This window comes from Eumetopias jubatus, unplaced genomic scaffold, assembly GCF_037043125.1.
Source record: "Eumetopias jubatus isolate StellerSeaLion01/CBP00866 unplaced genomic scaffold, mEumJub1_p1.0 scaffold_3, whole genome shotgun sequence".
Lineage (NCBI taxonomy): Eukaryota > Metazoa > Chordata > Mammalia > Carnivora > Otariidae > Eumetopias > Eumetopias jubatus.
The window spans coordinates 192159119-192175530 of NW_028274809.1; the positions used below are offsets into that span (position 1 = coordinate 192159119).

At 51.3% G+C, this 16412-nt stretch overlaps 2 protein-coding genes across 3 annotated transcripts in view; one reads left to right on the forward strand and one right to left on the reverse strand.

The window, feature by feature from the left end:
* The window catches only part of CARS2 (cysteinyl-tRNA synthetase 2, mitochondrial), a 44143-nt gene extending 39593 nt beyond the window's left edge, over positions 1 to 4550 (reverse strand). The window contains 3 exon segments of the mRNA XM_028087361.2: positions 418 to 535; positions 3988 to 4038; positions 4339 to 4550. Of these exon segments, the coding sequence (XP_027943162.2) occupies positions 418 to 535; positions 3988 to 4038; positions 4339 to 4550 (381 nt within the window).
* Positions 4551 to 9177: 4627 nt separating this feature from the next.
* ING1 (inhibitor of growth family member 1) lies at positions 9178 to 16212 on the forward strand. Of its 2 annotated transcripts, none has more exons than XM_088021898.1 (2): positions 9178 to 9445; positions 15243 to 16212. In XM_088021898.1, exons 1-2 carry the CDS (start codon positions 9232 to 9234, stop codon positions 15944 to 15946), a joined length of 918 nt encoding a protein of 305 aa, XP_087878024.1. In that variant the 5' UTR covers positions 9178 to 9231; the 3' UTR covers positions 15947 to 16212. The 2 variants fall into 2 exon arrangements, with proteins under 2 accessions (XP_087878024.1, XP_027943180.1); XM_028087379.2 differs by lacking the exon at positions 9178 to 9445 and adding an exon at positions 10260 to 10553.
* Positions 16213 to 16412: the final 200 nt, after the last annotated feature.

Below are 16412 nucleotides of genomic sequence, written 5' to 3' on the forward strand. Positions count from 1 at the left end.
AAAACTTCCCCCTAAAAGCTTCCCCTGAATGATGCATGAGTTGTAAGGTAAGTGCCCTGTGTACTAAACAAATGAGAAAACTGAACCTCCCGTGAGCTAAGTTTTCCTAGCCCGGAAGCGGCCCTTTGCCTTCGCTGTGCGTGGGAGGCCTGGAGGCCGTGAGGCCACGGGACCAAGAAAGGGACAAACTTCCAGCAGGGGACGAGGAATCAAAGGCTTCGGTGCCCAGAATCAAACAGGCCTCCTTTACCAGGGCAGAGACTCCCCTGATGACCTGTCAGAGTGCTCCCGCCAAGCTGCGTGTGGACGGAGAGACGCAGAACACACCTGCGGAGCAGCTAGGGGATGATGTCACCTGGCGCTCAGCACAGCGCTCTCATCGATCCAGTTATGGACGACATCACCCTCTGCACTTACCTCAGCGGCTCTGTGGATTATTTTATCGTCCACATCTGTGATTCCCATCACCATGATGATGTTGCATCCAAAAACCCTGGTGAGGATCCTTCGGATGATATCAAATCTAACGTACGAGCTGAAAGAAAAGAAATGTCGGGGCATCTTTAATGCACAAAGTCCCCAGCGGGATCTTTAAGGAATGCCTTGCATCTTAACAGGCTGCCCCAAACTTTAGGTGTGTGATGGAGCTGATGGGTCCCACAGCACCACGAAGAGGAAAAGACTTCCGCTGACTGGCCCACGCAGGGCCCCACAAGAAATCAACAAAGGCAGCGCCTCAATGTCAGGCACACGGTGAGCATGTTTAACGCTGGAGCTGTTACGTGAGTTTACACCATTTAATTGTAGAACAATTCACTGGTAATACAATCTCACCAGGTAGTTAAAATACTGAGAGCTTTTACCGTCCTTGTTTATGTTCTAGAATAACTGGACTGTTTCACTACGGCAAACCAGAAGGAACAGCAGACCAAGGACGATGCTGTTAAAGCTATATGGCGTCACTCCCAAGAAATGTGCGCACTGTGGTGGGATATTAACATACCAGCTTGGGGCGCCTGGGTGGCTCAGTCGGTTAAGCGGCTGCCTTCGGCTCAGGTCATGATCTCAGTGTCCTGGGATTGAGCCCCGCATAGGGCTCCCTGCTCAGTGGGGAGTCTGCTTCTCCCTCTCTCTCTGCCCCTGCCCCCTACTTGTCCGCACGCGCGCTCTCTCTCTCTCAAATACATAAAATCTTAAAAAAACAAAACGAAACCCACCAGCTTATCAGCATGCCACACTGGGGCAGCTCAGATGTGTAAAACCAAAAGGGCTCAAGAGCCATTTAAAATATCCAGAATCTGGTTTCCCATAAAAGCAACCTTAGAACTCAGGGTTGGCAAATCTCATGCTCATATGTCACCGACACAGCCTCTGTAACTCAAACACGAGCCCCGTCACTGTACCCCGTCTGCTTCCCACACTACCCTCCCCAAACACAGCTCCAGTGACCAAGCCAGGTTGGAAACTTCTTGCCGAGATATTTAATCAGTTGAAGGCTTAGGCTGCTTATTTATAAGTCGGACAGAATCCTGCTATGCCACGGGGTTGCTGAACGCGATCCTGGTGCCCTGCAGCACCAACTCCTCCAGGTATGAGCCACTGTCACTGTGGTCATGGGTCATCACCATGCCCTTCATTCGGCTCCCCCAGGAGTGGTTCCCCGGGCACTGTATCTGCCCCTGGGGGGAGAACAGCACCATCACCTGGTGTCCTTAGGAGAATCACACTGGCTGGTGTTTGTAAAGCATTTAGAACAGAAAAAGTGCTGTGTCTGTTAAGTACGTGTCTTTCTTTCTTTCTTTCTTTCTTTTTTTAAAGTAAGCTCTATGCCCTGGGTGGGGCTTGAACTCACGACCCTGAGGTTGAGTCCCGTGCTCTACCGACTGAGCCAGCCGGGCACCCCAAGTACCTGCCTTTTTAAAATAGAGGTGTGGGGGGCGCCTGGGTGGCTCAGTCGTTAAGCGTCTGCCTTCGGCTCGGGTCATGATCCCAGGGTCCTGGGATCGAGCCCCGCATCGGCCTCCCTGCTCCGCGGGAAGCCTGCTTCTCCCTCTCCCACTCCCCCTGCTTGTGTTCCCTCTCTCGCTGTGTCTCTCTCTGTCAAATAAATAAAATCTTTAAAAAAAAAAAAAAAAATAGAGGTGTGGCTACCTGGGGAGGCGAGTGGGGAGACGTGAACCTGGACGGTACATCGGGACAGACTTCCAGAACTGCAGAGACGTCCTTAGGATTTGGACCTTTACTTTAGGAGCTGTGGGAGCCACACTTGACCATCCCTGCCCCTAAGACCTCACAGCTTCTTCTTTTTTTTTTTTTTTTTAAGATTTTATTTATTTATGAGAGACAGAGAGAGAGGCAGAGGGAGAAGCAGGCTCCCCACTGAGCAGGGAGCCCGATGCGGGACTCGATCCCAGGACCCTGGGATCATGACCTGAGCCGAAGGCAGACACTCAACCATCTGAGCCACCCAGGCACCCAAGACCCCACAGCTTCTTCAGAATCTTGACGTTCTCAGGTTTCCCACCACTCAGGAGCATGCTGAATGACTCTTGAGGAATGGGTTCTATCTCACAGTCCAACTTCCATAGAGGATAACCGGTTATCCTCGAGGGGGTGGGGGACCACAGTGATGAAGGGGATGCTCAGGCTTCTGGGGTGATGGTAACGTGTCTCTGCCTAAGACCTGTGAACATTCATTCAGCTGTACCCTTAACATTTGTACTCTTTTCTGTATTTGTAAGGGCAAATATAAATTATAACCAAAGGCTTGATTCTCCTAGCTGAAAATAAGGAAACACCCTCCCCCACCCGCCCCCTTCTTTCAGAAATTCCTCAGTCCTTCTAAAATGTACATAAATGGTTTTAATGGCTAAGGAAGCCTCTCCTGAGTCCCACAACTCCGGAAAGTTTCAAGGACCTGGGAGCCATCTCTTTGGAATGAAGCCATCAAGGAAGGTAATGCTCATCTCCGGAGGGGGATGGGCCTGACGCGTCACCTGACTGTTCAGCGCAAACCAGCCCCACCTGCCCTCACAGATGGTATCCACTTGGCTCTATAAAAGACGGCGATTTCTTTCTGTCTTTGCAATCTTTCCTCAACATATTTTATACTTCAATAAAGAGGTCAAAATATCCTTTTTAAAATGAATGGTAAGTTAGCCACTGATTCTGTTTTAACAAAACACAAAAAACACTCCAGCCTCGCTGGGTGATGTAGGATTTTGTAAAAAGTGTAGGTAGCTTTTCACTCTTAGTCTAAGTCTGAAACAAAATAAGCTTAAAAAAGGAACAAGAGAACATACAAAATACTACGAAAAGTGTAATTCTGACAAAGATGGGATGCAGTGCGGCGGAGGGTTAAGAGGTTGAGAAAGCAAGCTACGGGGGAGATCAGACACACCAGGCTCCGCCGCTTCCTGAATGCATGGCCTCGGGCAAGTTACTTATCCCCAACAACTGCTCAGCCCCCGCCACAGCGCAGCTCAGGCACTGTGTAAGCTGCACTTTATGCTCTACTTCATAAAATTGTGAGGATTCAAACCGATGGATACTATTATCATCCCCAACTCAACGATGAAGAAACCAGGACTCAAAGTAATAAAAGGGCTTGTCCAAAATTGGAAAGAAAATAAGCAGTAGGGGCCAGAAATAACTTCTCACTGCTCATTCCTGACCTGATCTCACTAAAACCCACCAAGAAGCATCCAATTCCAAAACAGGTCATTTATCACTGCTCCTCACTGCCTCCCTGTGAAATGGGTAGAAGTGCTTAGAATTTACTATGAGAACCAAATGAGACAACAGGTGTGCCCCCCACAATACCTGGAATATAGTTAGCTATTCAGTATTCTCTCTCTCTCTCTTTTTTTTTTTTGCTAGTCAGTATTCTTAAGTTGCCACTTGAGAGATGGGAAAAACCTGCAACAGGCTTTCTTTCCAAAATAAACGGTCCCTAGAAGTGTGAAAAATCAAATTCAGAACACTCACCAAGCATGGCCAAGGTGTGCATGATCATAGACAGTCGGTCCACAGCTATACCTAAGAACAAAGTTAAAATCCACCATGTGAAACATATTTGCAAGAAAGGACACCACATTCTCAGTTACGGTTATCATATAACCATGCTCTTTTAAAAACTGTTAAGTAACCACTTCTGGGGAATTCGTAGCCAAAGCCAGCCAAGTACCCGGGACTACACCAGGATCTCCAATGGTGCTTCCATGGATTTTGTACTTATTAAATGCTCCCCACCTGAGAACCTTTCAGCGCAGCGCTGGGTGCACCATCCTTCCCGCCCCACGTCCCCAGCACCCCGCTCCCCCAATCCCGGGCGGCTACCAGGAGGCGGCGTCCACGCTGCCCACGATCAAGGGGTCTTTCCTCCGGGTGAGGCTGTTGTACACCTTGACGCCCGTGTCGTGGCCCGCCGGCTGCAACCAGCCCTGCCCGCGCACCCCCGACGCCGCCCGCGCCGGCCCCAGCCGGGCGCCCAGGCCCAGCGCGGCCCGCAGAAGCCGGCGGCCCACAGCCGCCCCGCGCGTCCGCAGCATGGCCGGCCCGCGAGCGGCACGGAACAGGGATGCGCGGGGCCGCCGCGGAGGCTCCCCACGCCCACTCCGGGAGGGGCTCGCACTGGACCCGCCCACCCGGAAGAGGGCGTCCAGGTTCCGCCCACTCCTGATAGGTGCCAGACAAGGCCCCGCCCAACCCGGAAGGGGCCTCCTATGATCTGTCCAACCCAGAACGGCGGACGCCCAGGCCCCGCCCAACCCGGAAAGGGATCGGCCGTGCCCGCCCATTCCGGAAGATGACCGGCCTCGGTCCCGCCAACCCCCCAAAAGGCGGTCGGGTAGCTGCGGCCGCGCCTCTCTTTGGCCTGCGGGGCACCCGTTGCGGCTCTGGGGCCGAGGAAGAGTTGGGCGCGGGCGAGGCGGGGCGCGGCAACGGACGCCCTAGCCGGTAGAGGGAGGGGCTCCTTCGCGCCCGGGAGGAGGGGGCCCTTCTGCTCTTGGGATCCCGTCGTGCAGGTGTTTGTGCTGACGCTGACTGCCCGAGTTCACGGTGCGGGCACCCGCCTCCGGTTCCTTGCCTGCTCGGGAAGCACGTCTCACCCCAACGCACCCACAAAGCACGTCTGCACCCCAACAGCACGTTTGCGCCCCGGCGCGCACGCGGCACATCCGCAACCCAACACACACATCTGCACCCCACTACAGCACGTCTGCACACCAACACAGCACACTTGCACCCTAACACAGCATGTCTGCACCCTAACAGCACGTCTGCACCCCAACACAGCATGTCTGCACCCTAACAACACGTTTGCACCCCAACACAGCACAACACGTCTGCACCCCCAACACAGCACACTTGCCTCCTAATGTGCACAAGGCACATCTGCACCCCAACACAGCACCTTGCACCCTAACACAGCACGTTTGCACCCAACACACACACAGCACATGTGCACCCTGACACAGCATGCTTGCACCCCAACACAAACAAGGCACGTCTGCCCTCCTACGTGTGCACCCAGCACGTCTCCATTTAAAAGCACAAGGGTCACTTGCACCCCAAGACAGCACTGTCTCCGGATGGAAGACCAAAGCTAGGAAACCACCCATCATTCATCAAGTATGTGTAGTAGGAAGTGTCTACTTGGGATTCATTAATGTTAAACATTCTATATCATCTCCTCTCTTGAGAACAAAAGCAATCTGAATTGCGGTTTCAGTGGGACTTTTTAAAAGCGGATTCACTTGAAGTTACTTTCAAATTATCTTGACAAAAGGGCCCCTACTGATACCTTGCAAAACAGTGTCGAAAGGAAGGAAGGAAGGAAGGAAGGAAGGAAGGAAGGAAGGAAAAGAAAGAAGGAAGGAAGGAAGGAAAAGAAAGAAAGAAAGAAAGAAAGAAAGAGAAAAAGAAGAAAGGAAGGAAGGAAGGAAGAAAAAGAAATCCCCTTTATTTTTGCATTCCTCAAAACCACACAGATTCCTCAGTTTTTTTTTTTTTGGTTTTTTTTTTTTTTTTTTTTTGGTTTGTTTTGGTTGTTCTATTGAAAGGCAAATGCTTAAGCAGAGACAAACCAGTATGTTCCTAGAACAGTTCATTTTTTTTTCTTTCAAGATCCCTGGAGTCCAATACTGCAATTATGTTTCAAGCTAAATTGTAGTCTAATGTAAACTATGTTCTAATGCATAAAGCTAAAATATTAGAACCTATTGTTCAGAATTAGGAGAACTCTCCATCAGTGGTAAGCACAGACTCCCTGACTACTCAAAGTTCTACTGGAGTTATTATCCCTCCTTCACTGCCTGTCTCCATCCCTATCTTGGTAAGTTTTTGTAAGAGTCCTTGTGTCTAGTACAATGTATATATTTCTCTCCCCAGTACTTTAGATTGTAAATTCTTTTGAACTCCCTCCCTCACTGTTCCAGCACTGCATTCAGAAAAGAGCTGCCGAATGAATCTGTGATGAAATCCACCTGTTGTGCCTGTGGGAGGAAATTTCCGCAGTGAATTATCTGATGGAGAAAGCTCTGGTCCAGGTACTAGACGTGCTAGTAAAATAAGAAAATGAACAAAAGGCCATCTATGTCAACACACAGAATTCAAGGGAAAAACTTGTTTTTTTTTTAAAGATTTTATTTATTTATTTGAGAGAAAGTGTGAGCAAGTAAGAGAGCAGGAGCAGAGGGAGAGGGAGAAGCAGACTCCCTGCTGAGTAGGGAGCCCGATGTGGGGCTCGATTCCAGGACCCTGGGATCATGACCTGAGCCGTAGGCAGTCGCTTAACCAACTGAGCCACCCAGGCTCCCCAAAAAAGCTAAAAATCTTGAAAACAGACTTAGTAACACTGAAAACCAAATCCTGCACGTGAATCTGGACAGGTGGTATGTTGGAACTGGCCATAGAAATTCATAACTTTTAAATTAACAATGGTATCTTCTGTCTTCAGAAAACCAGTTGTGTAAGGTGGTCAGCCCTTATTGGCAGCAATTCTACCTTTACTTAAGTCTTTCTGAAATCATCAAACCAATGATAAACATAACCCTCTACTTAATGGTGATTAAAAATGAGTCCTTTTTGCAGGTTGAATATTAAGGTAAAGTAAAAATGACTGGGAACATTTATTAACAAATATACTCCCCAAAAGAGAATCCTGTGACTTTGAAGTGACTCCTCCCCAATCTAGGCCAGAACAAAGAAGTGTATTAAAATTAATGATTCCAAAGTATCTTGGATGCCATTTCCTAGTCCTTAATGACAACAACCAAAAAGGTAGTTCCCAGTAATACATTTTCTTTCAAGGCCAAATCTTGCAAATTCAAAGTACAGTAGATAAGGTAGCATACCGCTTAAGGTATTTCAAGTTTGAGAGAAACATGTTAGCATTTATTTTTTAAGCACCTCAAAACACAAAAGTTTTAAGTTCACCTCTTATTTTTTACTCCCATGGGTTGGAGCATCACCACTTAAACTAGAAATATAATTCAGAAAAAAATTTAGTATCCATTTTTCCAACACACTCCAAAGAGCAGAACCGAAACAACCAAGGCAATTAAATGTATCTTCAAAATTAAACATGTTTCCTTAGTAGTATATTTAAAATGCATGGTCATAGTTAGGTTTCAGCTCTTAGTCTCTTATCTTGTTCAGAAAACTGTGAAGTCATCGATATGTATTTTAATAACTTTGTAAAGCTAGTAAATAAAATATCTTCTGACCTTTTAGCCCACAAGGTAAACTGTCTTATAGAATGTAAGCTCCTCATCCCCAGTGCATAAACAGTAGCTAGCACCTGGTAGGCACTCACGAAATATTTCTCGTTCAATGATTAAGATAACCTTTTGTTTCTGTGTCTGTGGAGTCCATGAAAACATGAAAGGAATCATTATTCAGATAGCATCGTGATTTTTAAAAAAGATAACCTAGTTCAAGCTGGCTTGATTATCGTTGGAAGGGGTAAGTTATTTCTAACCTTTATTCTTAAATTCAGACAAACACTACTCATTCTAGGGCCAATAAATGCAAGGATTCAAAGAACTTATTTCTTTCTTGCCATGGTACTTTAAAATTATATGGTCTCGAAGAAAAATAATTATTTTTCTTATTTAACTTCGTTATTGTTTCCCTATTCCATATAACGTCTCCGTTGCCACATGTCATAGTATTCAAGCCTCTCATGCAGACTAGTGGCCAACGAATTTTGTTGTACAAAATTAAATGAAATTTCATTCATCATTTGCTTTAAACCAGGCCAAGACTGGGAGAGGTGCGAATCCGTAAGTAAAACAACCATTCTCCCAATATCAACGTTGAACTTCTTTTGCTATGGGGAAGGGATGAAGGGGTTTAATAGTGAAGATCAATCTATTTACTTCAAAGTGTTAATATCAGTGGTCGTTTATCTCCGCAGATGAGAACCATCCATTTCAAAGACAAAACAGCTCGTCAGGGTCCTCGGCTCCACCGGCATCCCTATCTGAAAATGCGCCACCCGCGGATAACAATCTATTTTATCTACACTGGGTTGACGGAAATACTACTGGCTTGCATACGGTACTTTTATTTCTATTTATGTATTTATTTTTTATTTAAAGATTTTAAGTCATCTCTACACTCAAGGTGGGGCTGGACCTCACACCCCGATAGGCACCACCGAGTGAGCCAGCCAGGCGCCGCTAACATAAACTTTAAAGAAACTGCCAACGGCCTGGGTCTTGACAGCACGCCTCCTGGAGCAAGCGAGCGCCAGGCCCGCAGTCTGCGGAGGAGCACGCCGCAGGCCCCAGGGCACCCGCTCCGCCGGGGCGAACCCGGCAGGCCGAGCGGAGCCAGCTCCGCCCGCAGAGACCGCGACAGGATACCCCGCCCACCTGGGGGAAAGAAGACCGTGAGCAGCACAGCACAGCGGCGCGCCGAGGCCAGCCCGGGAGGCTGCCCGGCGGAGGAGGCCCGTGCCCGGCGGAGGAGGCCCGTGCCCGGCGGAGCAGGCCCGCGCTCGCCGGACAAAGGCGGAGCGCGGCCACGCCCACGGGGCGGGGCCTCAGCCGGAAGCAGCGGGCTGGCACGCGGGCCCGTCGCCTAGGCAACGGGATCGTCTGCGCAGGGCTTTTCAGAAAGCCCGAATTCGGGAACTTAGGGTGGGGAGAGAGGCCGGGGGGGGAGGGGCCCGGACCCCCGGGACCGGACGCCTGTCCCGCCCCGCTTGGGGTGGTCTTTCTAATGAGAGCGGATCCTAGGGCACAGTCGGGAAGGGGTCGGGATCCCCCGCCCTCTGTGGGAGCCCAGTCCGGAAAGCAGCTCCCCTCTTGGGCCCCTTTGTCTCCGAGCCGCTCTGCACCGGACTCCGGCCGTCGACACAAAGGGAAGACGGTGAAGACCGCGCAGGCGCGCGAGCCGCTAAGGTTGCTGGGAGCGGTGGTCCGGCCGCCTAATGGTAGGTCTCCCCCCTTCCCGGCAATTGCGCATGCGCCATCACTTCCGCCCTGCACGGCCCGTCCTCTCTCTCCGCCCCTCGTAGGACGCGGGTTTCTCGTAGTCGGAGCCTGGGAGGAGTTATCCCCACTCGCCCCGCCTCCCCTTCGTCTTGATTGGCCCACTGAGGTGAGGGCGGCAAGTGGATTGGGTTTCGGTGTTGCCCGTCTGTTTCGGGCCTTATTTATGCCGCGCTCCGCGGCGGGTCACCGGAATGAGGGGCTGGGTGTGGGAAGGGAGGTGACACCTTGGGCGAGCGATGGCCTCGGCGGCCGCCGTCTCACAACTCAGTCGGTTCCGACCGGCTCTTCGGCGGGGCCAGCTGCTCCCCACATTCCCCGGCGGTTCTGCATTGCCGCCCGACAGGCTCTGCTTCTAGTGCAAAACTCCTAGTAAAGTTTGCGCTTCGCCCGCCGACCCTGTCCCCGCGACCCCCTCCCCAGCCAAAGTGACAGACAAAGCCACACCCCCGCACTGCCGGGCCGGTGAGGGGCGTGATGCCGCGGGGGCGGGGCCCGCGGGGAAGGGGCGGTGGGGGGGGCGGGGCGCATGCGCGGTGCGGGGGGCCGAATGTTTCCCAAGTGTTTGAAACTGGTATTTGGGTTCTCCACGTTGGACAAGTGCGGCGCGGCGGGCGGCGCGCGCCCCTTCCCGCGCTCGCTCGGCCCCGGCCCTGGCCCTTGCGCCGGGGTGCGCGCCCGCACGCGCCGCCCGCGCCCGCCCCGCGCCCGAGGCCGCCGAGCGCCGGCCGGGCCCGCCAGGCGCCGGGTCCCCGGGCCCAGGCGGTGCGGCTCGCAGATGTAGCGGCGCGGGGCCGGCCGGAGGGGGGGCGCCGGCGGGCGGGAGCTTTGCATTTTGCAGCGCTGGGCTCCGAGGGGGCGGGGGCTGGAGGAAGCGGAAAGCCGCGCCGAGTCGCCGGGGACCTCGGTGAACCATGTTGAGCCCTGCCAACGGGGAGCAGATCCACCTGGTGAACTATGTGGAGGACTACCTGGACTCCATCGAGTCTCTGCCTTTCGACCTGCAGAGAAACGTCTCGCTGATGCGGGAGATCGACGCGAAATACCAAGGTACGGCGGGATGGATGGGCGGGGGCGGTCGCTCCATCCCCGCCGGTCGCGGCGCGCCGCGGGGCCGCGGGCCGTCCTGTTCCCCGCCCCGAGGAGCCGCGGGCCCGCGGCGGCAGCTCTGGCCGGCAGGAACAAAAGGTCTGGAGCGTCTTTGATTCGCCAAGGTCCTTGTGCGCGAAGCCCGGACACGGAGGAGGAAGGAGGAACGAGAGGTCTCAATGCCAGGCTGCGCGAGCAAAGCGCTCTTTGTAGTGAAGTGACGAGGCGGGGTGCTGCGGGGGAGGGGGTGCAGGGGGCGCAGGCTAGGGCGCCGAGGGAAGGATGTGCCGCGGTCGCTGGGGCTGAGGGGCGCAGCGACGGGGCTGCGCGCAGGGCTGCTGGGAGGGCACTGCGGGTGGCGGGTCCCCGGCTCTGCTCGCCATCCCCAGAGCCACCGCTACCCAGTCCCGAATCTGAGTGTTATATAAAGTCCGGGGTCGGCACTCCGCGCGGTGCGGCCCAGGTCGCCGCCACCCCCGCCCGACCCCCCGGGCCTCCCGTGGAGCTGGACACTGAGTAAGGGCCGACGTGCGAGGGGCGGCGCGGCCGGGTGTAGTTCGCAGAGGGCGAGGGCTTTATTCTGTGCGTGCGGTGGAGAAGGGGAGGGGATGGAAGGGAGGATGGGTCGAGGAAGTCGCCCATCTGCTGTGCTCGGGGGGCGCGGGCAAAGCTTGTCGGCTTGCAGAGGAACATGGCAGGGAAGAGGACCTGTGGGTCGTTCTTTGCAGCCCCAGCTGCCCAGAGTTCCGGAGAGAGGCGGAGGGTTCGTATCCGCTGGGAATTGTTGGCTGGGGGAAACTTTCCTGCCAGGTCAGGCATGCCATTGGGGTCTGTGTATGGGACGCGGATCGTCACTCGGAGTTTACTAATGTTTACAGGGCTGCGCAGCAGGGAAACGGAAGCGTGGGGGGAGGAGGGAAGCGACCGCACGTCCCGAGCACGCACGGAGACCCCGGAGTTATGGCGCCCCTGCGCGCTCTAACCGAGCCTGGGCTTCGCAGCGACTTTTATAGGGGCCTTATTAGCATATTGTGAACGTCCCGCTTTGGCTTCCTTGTGATTGGTCTTGGCGTCCCCCATGGAATGTCCTTATCAGTCCGCCGCTGAGCTATTGGTTGCTGAGCCGGATGAGGGTGGGCATTGCGCAGTGACTGGCACGGGTCTCTGTTTCCGCTGCCTTCTTTTTTCTTCAGAGGGGCGGGGAGGAGGAGGAGGTCGAGTTGATTTGAATGTCTTTGGGTCGCCTGGCCTCCGGCCTCGGATTGGCCATTGGCGCTGCGGGGGCGGGCCTTATTCGTTGGTTCTGTGCCGTGATTGGCGCCCCTCTTGGCCTCCGCCCTACGGCCTGGCGAGCCCCACAGGCGGTGGCTCGCGGGGCGGGGCGGGACGCCCCCTGGGCGCCTCTGCATTGGCTGAGGGCCCGGCCCCGCCCCTGTCCCTCAGGGGCCCGGGCCTGGTCACTTCCGGCCGCGGAGCAATGGCGGCCCTCGGGGGTCGGGGCGAGGCTGGCCTGCCTTGGTTCCGGGGCTGCAGAGGATGCCGCTCAGGCCTCCTGCTCAGGCCCCAAGGACTCGCGGGCAGGCCCGCCAATGGCCCCGGGCCGCCCCTCCGGCGACCCGCGGATGCGGCCGCGCGGAGCGGGGAAGCGTGAGTGGCCCGGGACCGGTGCCCGGCGAGGACGAGCCGGCCCCTAGGGCCCCGATGCGCCGAGGGGGCGGTGACTCAGGGCAGCGAAAGAAGATCGGAGGATTCGTGGTCACCGGCACTGTTCATTATCGCTCTCGGGAAACTTATCTTCAAATTGTTGTAGCATCCCCCAGAGTTACTGTGTTGCTGCTTCGGGACCAGGTGTCCCGGGGAGGGAGCCCCCGCTGCGGAGTTCGCTGCTCCTGCAGAGAGGGGCCGCTGAGTGAGCTGCTGGGAGTACTCGCAGCTCGTTTGGTGGACCTGACTGGAGACGTGGGGGAATGCTTACTTGCCGCTTTTAGTTTTAAGGACCTATGTTGAAAGTCGAACTTGGCCAGCAGTCTTTCCTTATACATCAGTTGGAGATTAGTTCAGAAAGATGGATTAGAATTAGTTTACCATTTTAAATGGTATTTGAGGTTGTGCTTGAATTATAGAATTCACAATTATTTTTGCATTGTTTCAACTATTTTTTAAAATACCCACCCCACCATGGAAGTCCGCTTCTTTTTTTATTTTAAGATTTTATTTATTTATTTATTTGACAGAAAGAGACCTAGTGAGAGAGGAAACACAAGCAGGGGGAGTGGGAGAGGGAGAAGCAGGGAGCCCGATGCGGGGCTCGATCCCAGGACCCTGGGACCATGACCTGAGCCGAAGGCCGACGCTTAACGACTGAGCCACCCAGGCGCCCCCGGAAGTCCGCTTCTTAACGAACGTCAGTGCAGCCTTTATATAAAGTTAAAATACGTTTCTAGTAGTTGGACAGATCAGTTTCGGTTTTGCCGCAGTCTCATTTCGTCCTTAAATTCTTTCCGTGGTACCATTGCTTCCCTACAGTGATATTGGTGTGGAGCAATTTCAGAAGGAAGGTCAGCAGCAGTTGGAGCTGACGGAGCTGGGAGAAGCTCCTGGTGTCCTGGCAGGGCGCCCGCCTAGTTAGACCTGGTGCTGTTCTTGTTTACAGCGCGTACTGCAGTGGCTCTGTTGATAGAGGACTTTGCTTGGGGAGTCTAAGAAATACATGTCATTGTGCAGGTAACAGAATTCCTTCTTGGTAATTTCGTGGTGTTATTTTTGTTTCTTTCCCACACCTGAGACTTCGCATGGATGTAAACTTGCTTGTGATGTAAAAAGCTGTATGTTACTGAATTTTATGTTAGTGATAATAACGTTTTTTCTATGTAAGGCTAATATTGTCTATAGATTTGGTTACTGATTAAACCAAATAATAGCTTTATTATAGTAATAGTAATATGCAATGAGTTTAAAATAAATTGGAGAAACTTCTGTTTTAGCATCTATGAAATAGAACTTAGATAAGTTGAGTCTATTTATTTTCAGAATTAATTACTCCCAGACACTATGAGACTATGGCATTCCTCCTTTCTGGGGGCAGATAGTCTACATTGTTTTTCTAGGAAGTATCTTCAGAGCCGTCTTTAGTTTAAAAATATAGCCTGGAAAATAATATTTATATTTAGGTAAGCTTCAGTGTTGGTTTGAATTCATGTATTTATTTCAGTGTTAGGCTTATACCTTATAACTATTCAAAGATAAGATCTGGAAGGGATGAGGGGTTACATTTTATATATCCTGCCTCCCACACTTGCTAGCTGGAGAGTAAAATTGCCTTATTTTAAGAGACTGCAAAGAGTTTCAGGAGAAAAATCTGATACTGTTTATTCATTTTTTAGTAGTCTCTACACCAAATGTGGGGCTGAAACTCACACCCCCGAGATCAAGAGTTGCATGCTTTTCTGACTAAGCCAGGCAGCGCCCCCTGATACTATTTAGATTTGTTACTCTTTGGGAAAAATAACTCTGGGAATTTCTGTTTGTATTTAAATAGTTGGGGTTTTTTTAAGATTTTTATTTATTTATTTATTTGACAGAGAGAAAGCGAGAGAGGGAACACAAGCAGGGGGAGTGGGAGAGGGAGAAGCAGGCTTCCCACTGAGCAGGGAGCCTGATGCGGAGGCTCCTTCCCAGGACCCTTAAATAGGTTTTTGGCAAGAACATTTATTTTCCTTATTTCAGTCAAGATTACTTAACAACTTTTATATCTTGAGAAATTGCCTAATTACACTTTCTAAATTACATCTTAAAATCATATACACCTTTTTAAGTAATCTCTACACCTGGTGTGGGGCTTGAGCTCCGAACCCCAAGATCAAGAGTCACATGCTCTACCGACTGAGCCAGCCAGGTGCCCCCTGTACAAAGTTTAAATTTAGTACTGAGGGTTTTTTAGTTTTGGTAATGTTTTAAAATCTGTTGATTTTTATAGATGTGAACGTGTATTATCTTAAGCAGTAAATGCAAAAGCAAAATCTGACCCCTTTGTTTTAAGGCAAAGCTAGGTTGTCTGACTTATTGTGACAAACCAGTCTTGTTTTTAGTAATACAGAGGAATAGCAAGGTTGGATGATGGTGACGTGACTGATAAACTGAGGCCCTGGGTCACTAGGTAGTGTTTTTATACATTCTCTGATTTAATAGGGTATTCTAGACATTGATGCATTAAAATAAAGGGAATAAAGGCATTTAAGTTAGAAGAATATTTGAGTAAAAACTGGAAGTATAGGACATAAATCAGTTAATTTTATAGAAAGTAAAAGTTTGGGCACCAGCACTTCACCTAAATTTAAACTATTCCCCTTAGTTGCCGATCCCAAGAGTAATGTTACCCATGCTTCGGAATACAGAGTCCCTTGGGGAGCTTTGAGTGGCACTTAGCTAAATGGGAACTGTGTTGCATTTGTATTTAGTTCCAGGGATTTTTTTCAATAGGGGAAAAAAAAGGTCTGCTCAAAATGCCTGTAGGGTATAGGATTTTCATACAGGAAATCTTGCATTGATTATTTCTGTCCTTTGCAATTACTTTTTTATACACCAGAGAATTTAAATAGAGGGCTCAGTTGTGTTTATAGAATGGACATAATGCTTATTTTTCCTTTGCAGAAATCCTGAAGGAACTGGATGAGTATTATGAGAAATTGAAACGCGAGACAGACGGCGTCCAGAAGAGGAGGGTGTTGCACTGCATTCAGAGAGCCCTGATTCGGAGCCAGGAGCTGGGCGACGAGAAGATCCAGATCGTGAGTCAGATGGTGGAGCTGGTGGAGAACCGGACCAGGCAGGTGGACAGTCACGTGGAGCTCTTTGAGGCCCATCAGGAGGTCAATGACACCACTGGCCACAGCGGCAAAGCCGGCCAGGATAAGTCCAAGAGCGAGACAATCACTCAGGCGGAGAAGACCAATAACAAGAGGTCCCGGCGACAGCGCAACAACGAGAACCGAGAGAACGCTGCCAATAATCATGACCATGATGACATCACCTCAGGAACGCCTAAGGAGAAGAAAGCAAAAGCCTCCAAGAAGAAGAAACGCTCCAAGGCCAAAGCTGAGCGGGAAGCGTCCCCCGCAGACCTTCCCATCGACCCGAACGAGCCAACCTACTGTCTGTGCAATCAGGTCTCCTATGGAGAAATGATCGGCTGTGACAATGACGAGTGCCCCATCGAGTGGTTCCATTTCTCCTGCGTGGGACTGAATCACAAACCAAAGGGCAAGTGGTACTGTCCCAAATGCCGAGGGGAGAACGAGAAGACCATGGACAAGGCCCTGGAAAAATCCAAAAAGGAGCGGGCTTACAACAGGTAGTTGGCGGGGCTCGCTCGGCGGGGAGGAGGGTGGGCGGGCGGGCCGGTGTCTTCATTACGTCAGTCACTGCCTGTGCTGGGGCGCAAGGACCGTACATTGTATATTTTTAAGGAATGTTAGAAAAGGAGCCGTTCCTTTTGCAGGGACGGCAGTGATCCTCTGCTTTTGTTTTCGTTGGTACACACGTGTAACAAGAAAGTGGTCTGTGGATCAGCATTTTAGAAACGACAAATAGAGGTTTGAATTAAACACTCAAGTGAGTCTCAGACTGATTTGTTTTGTTTTTGTTCTGCTGGGGTGGGGGTGACTTGGAAGCAACCTATCATGTTTCATGTGGAAAGAGATTTCATTCGGCATCATTAGCATTATTTTAATAAAAATAATGTTATCACTTCATGAGCACGTTTTTAAACATTAGCCAGATTGCCAAACTTATAGCCCATAGCAAATTTGTTTCTTGCTATGA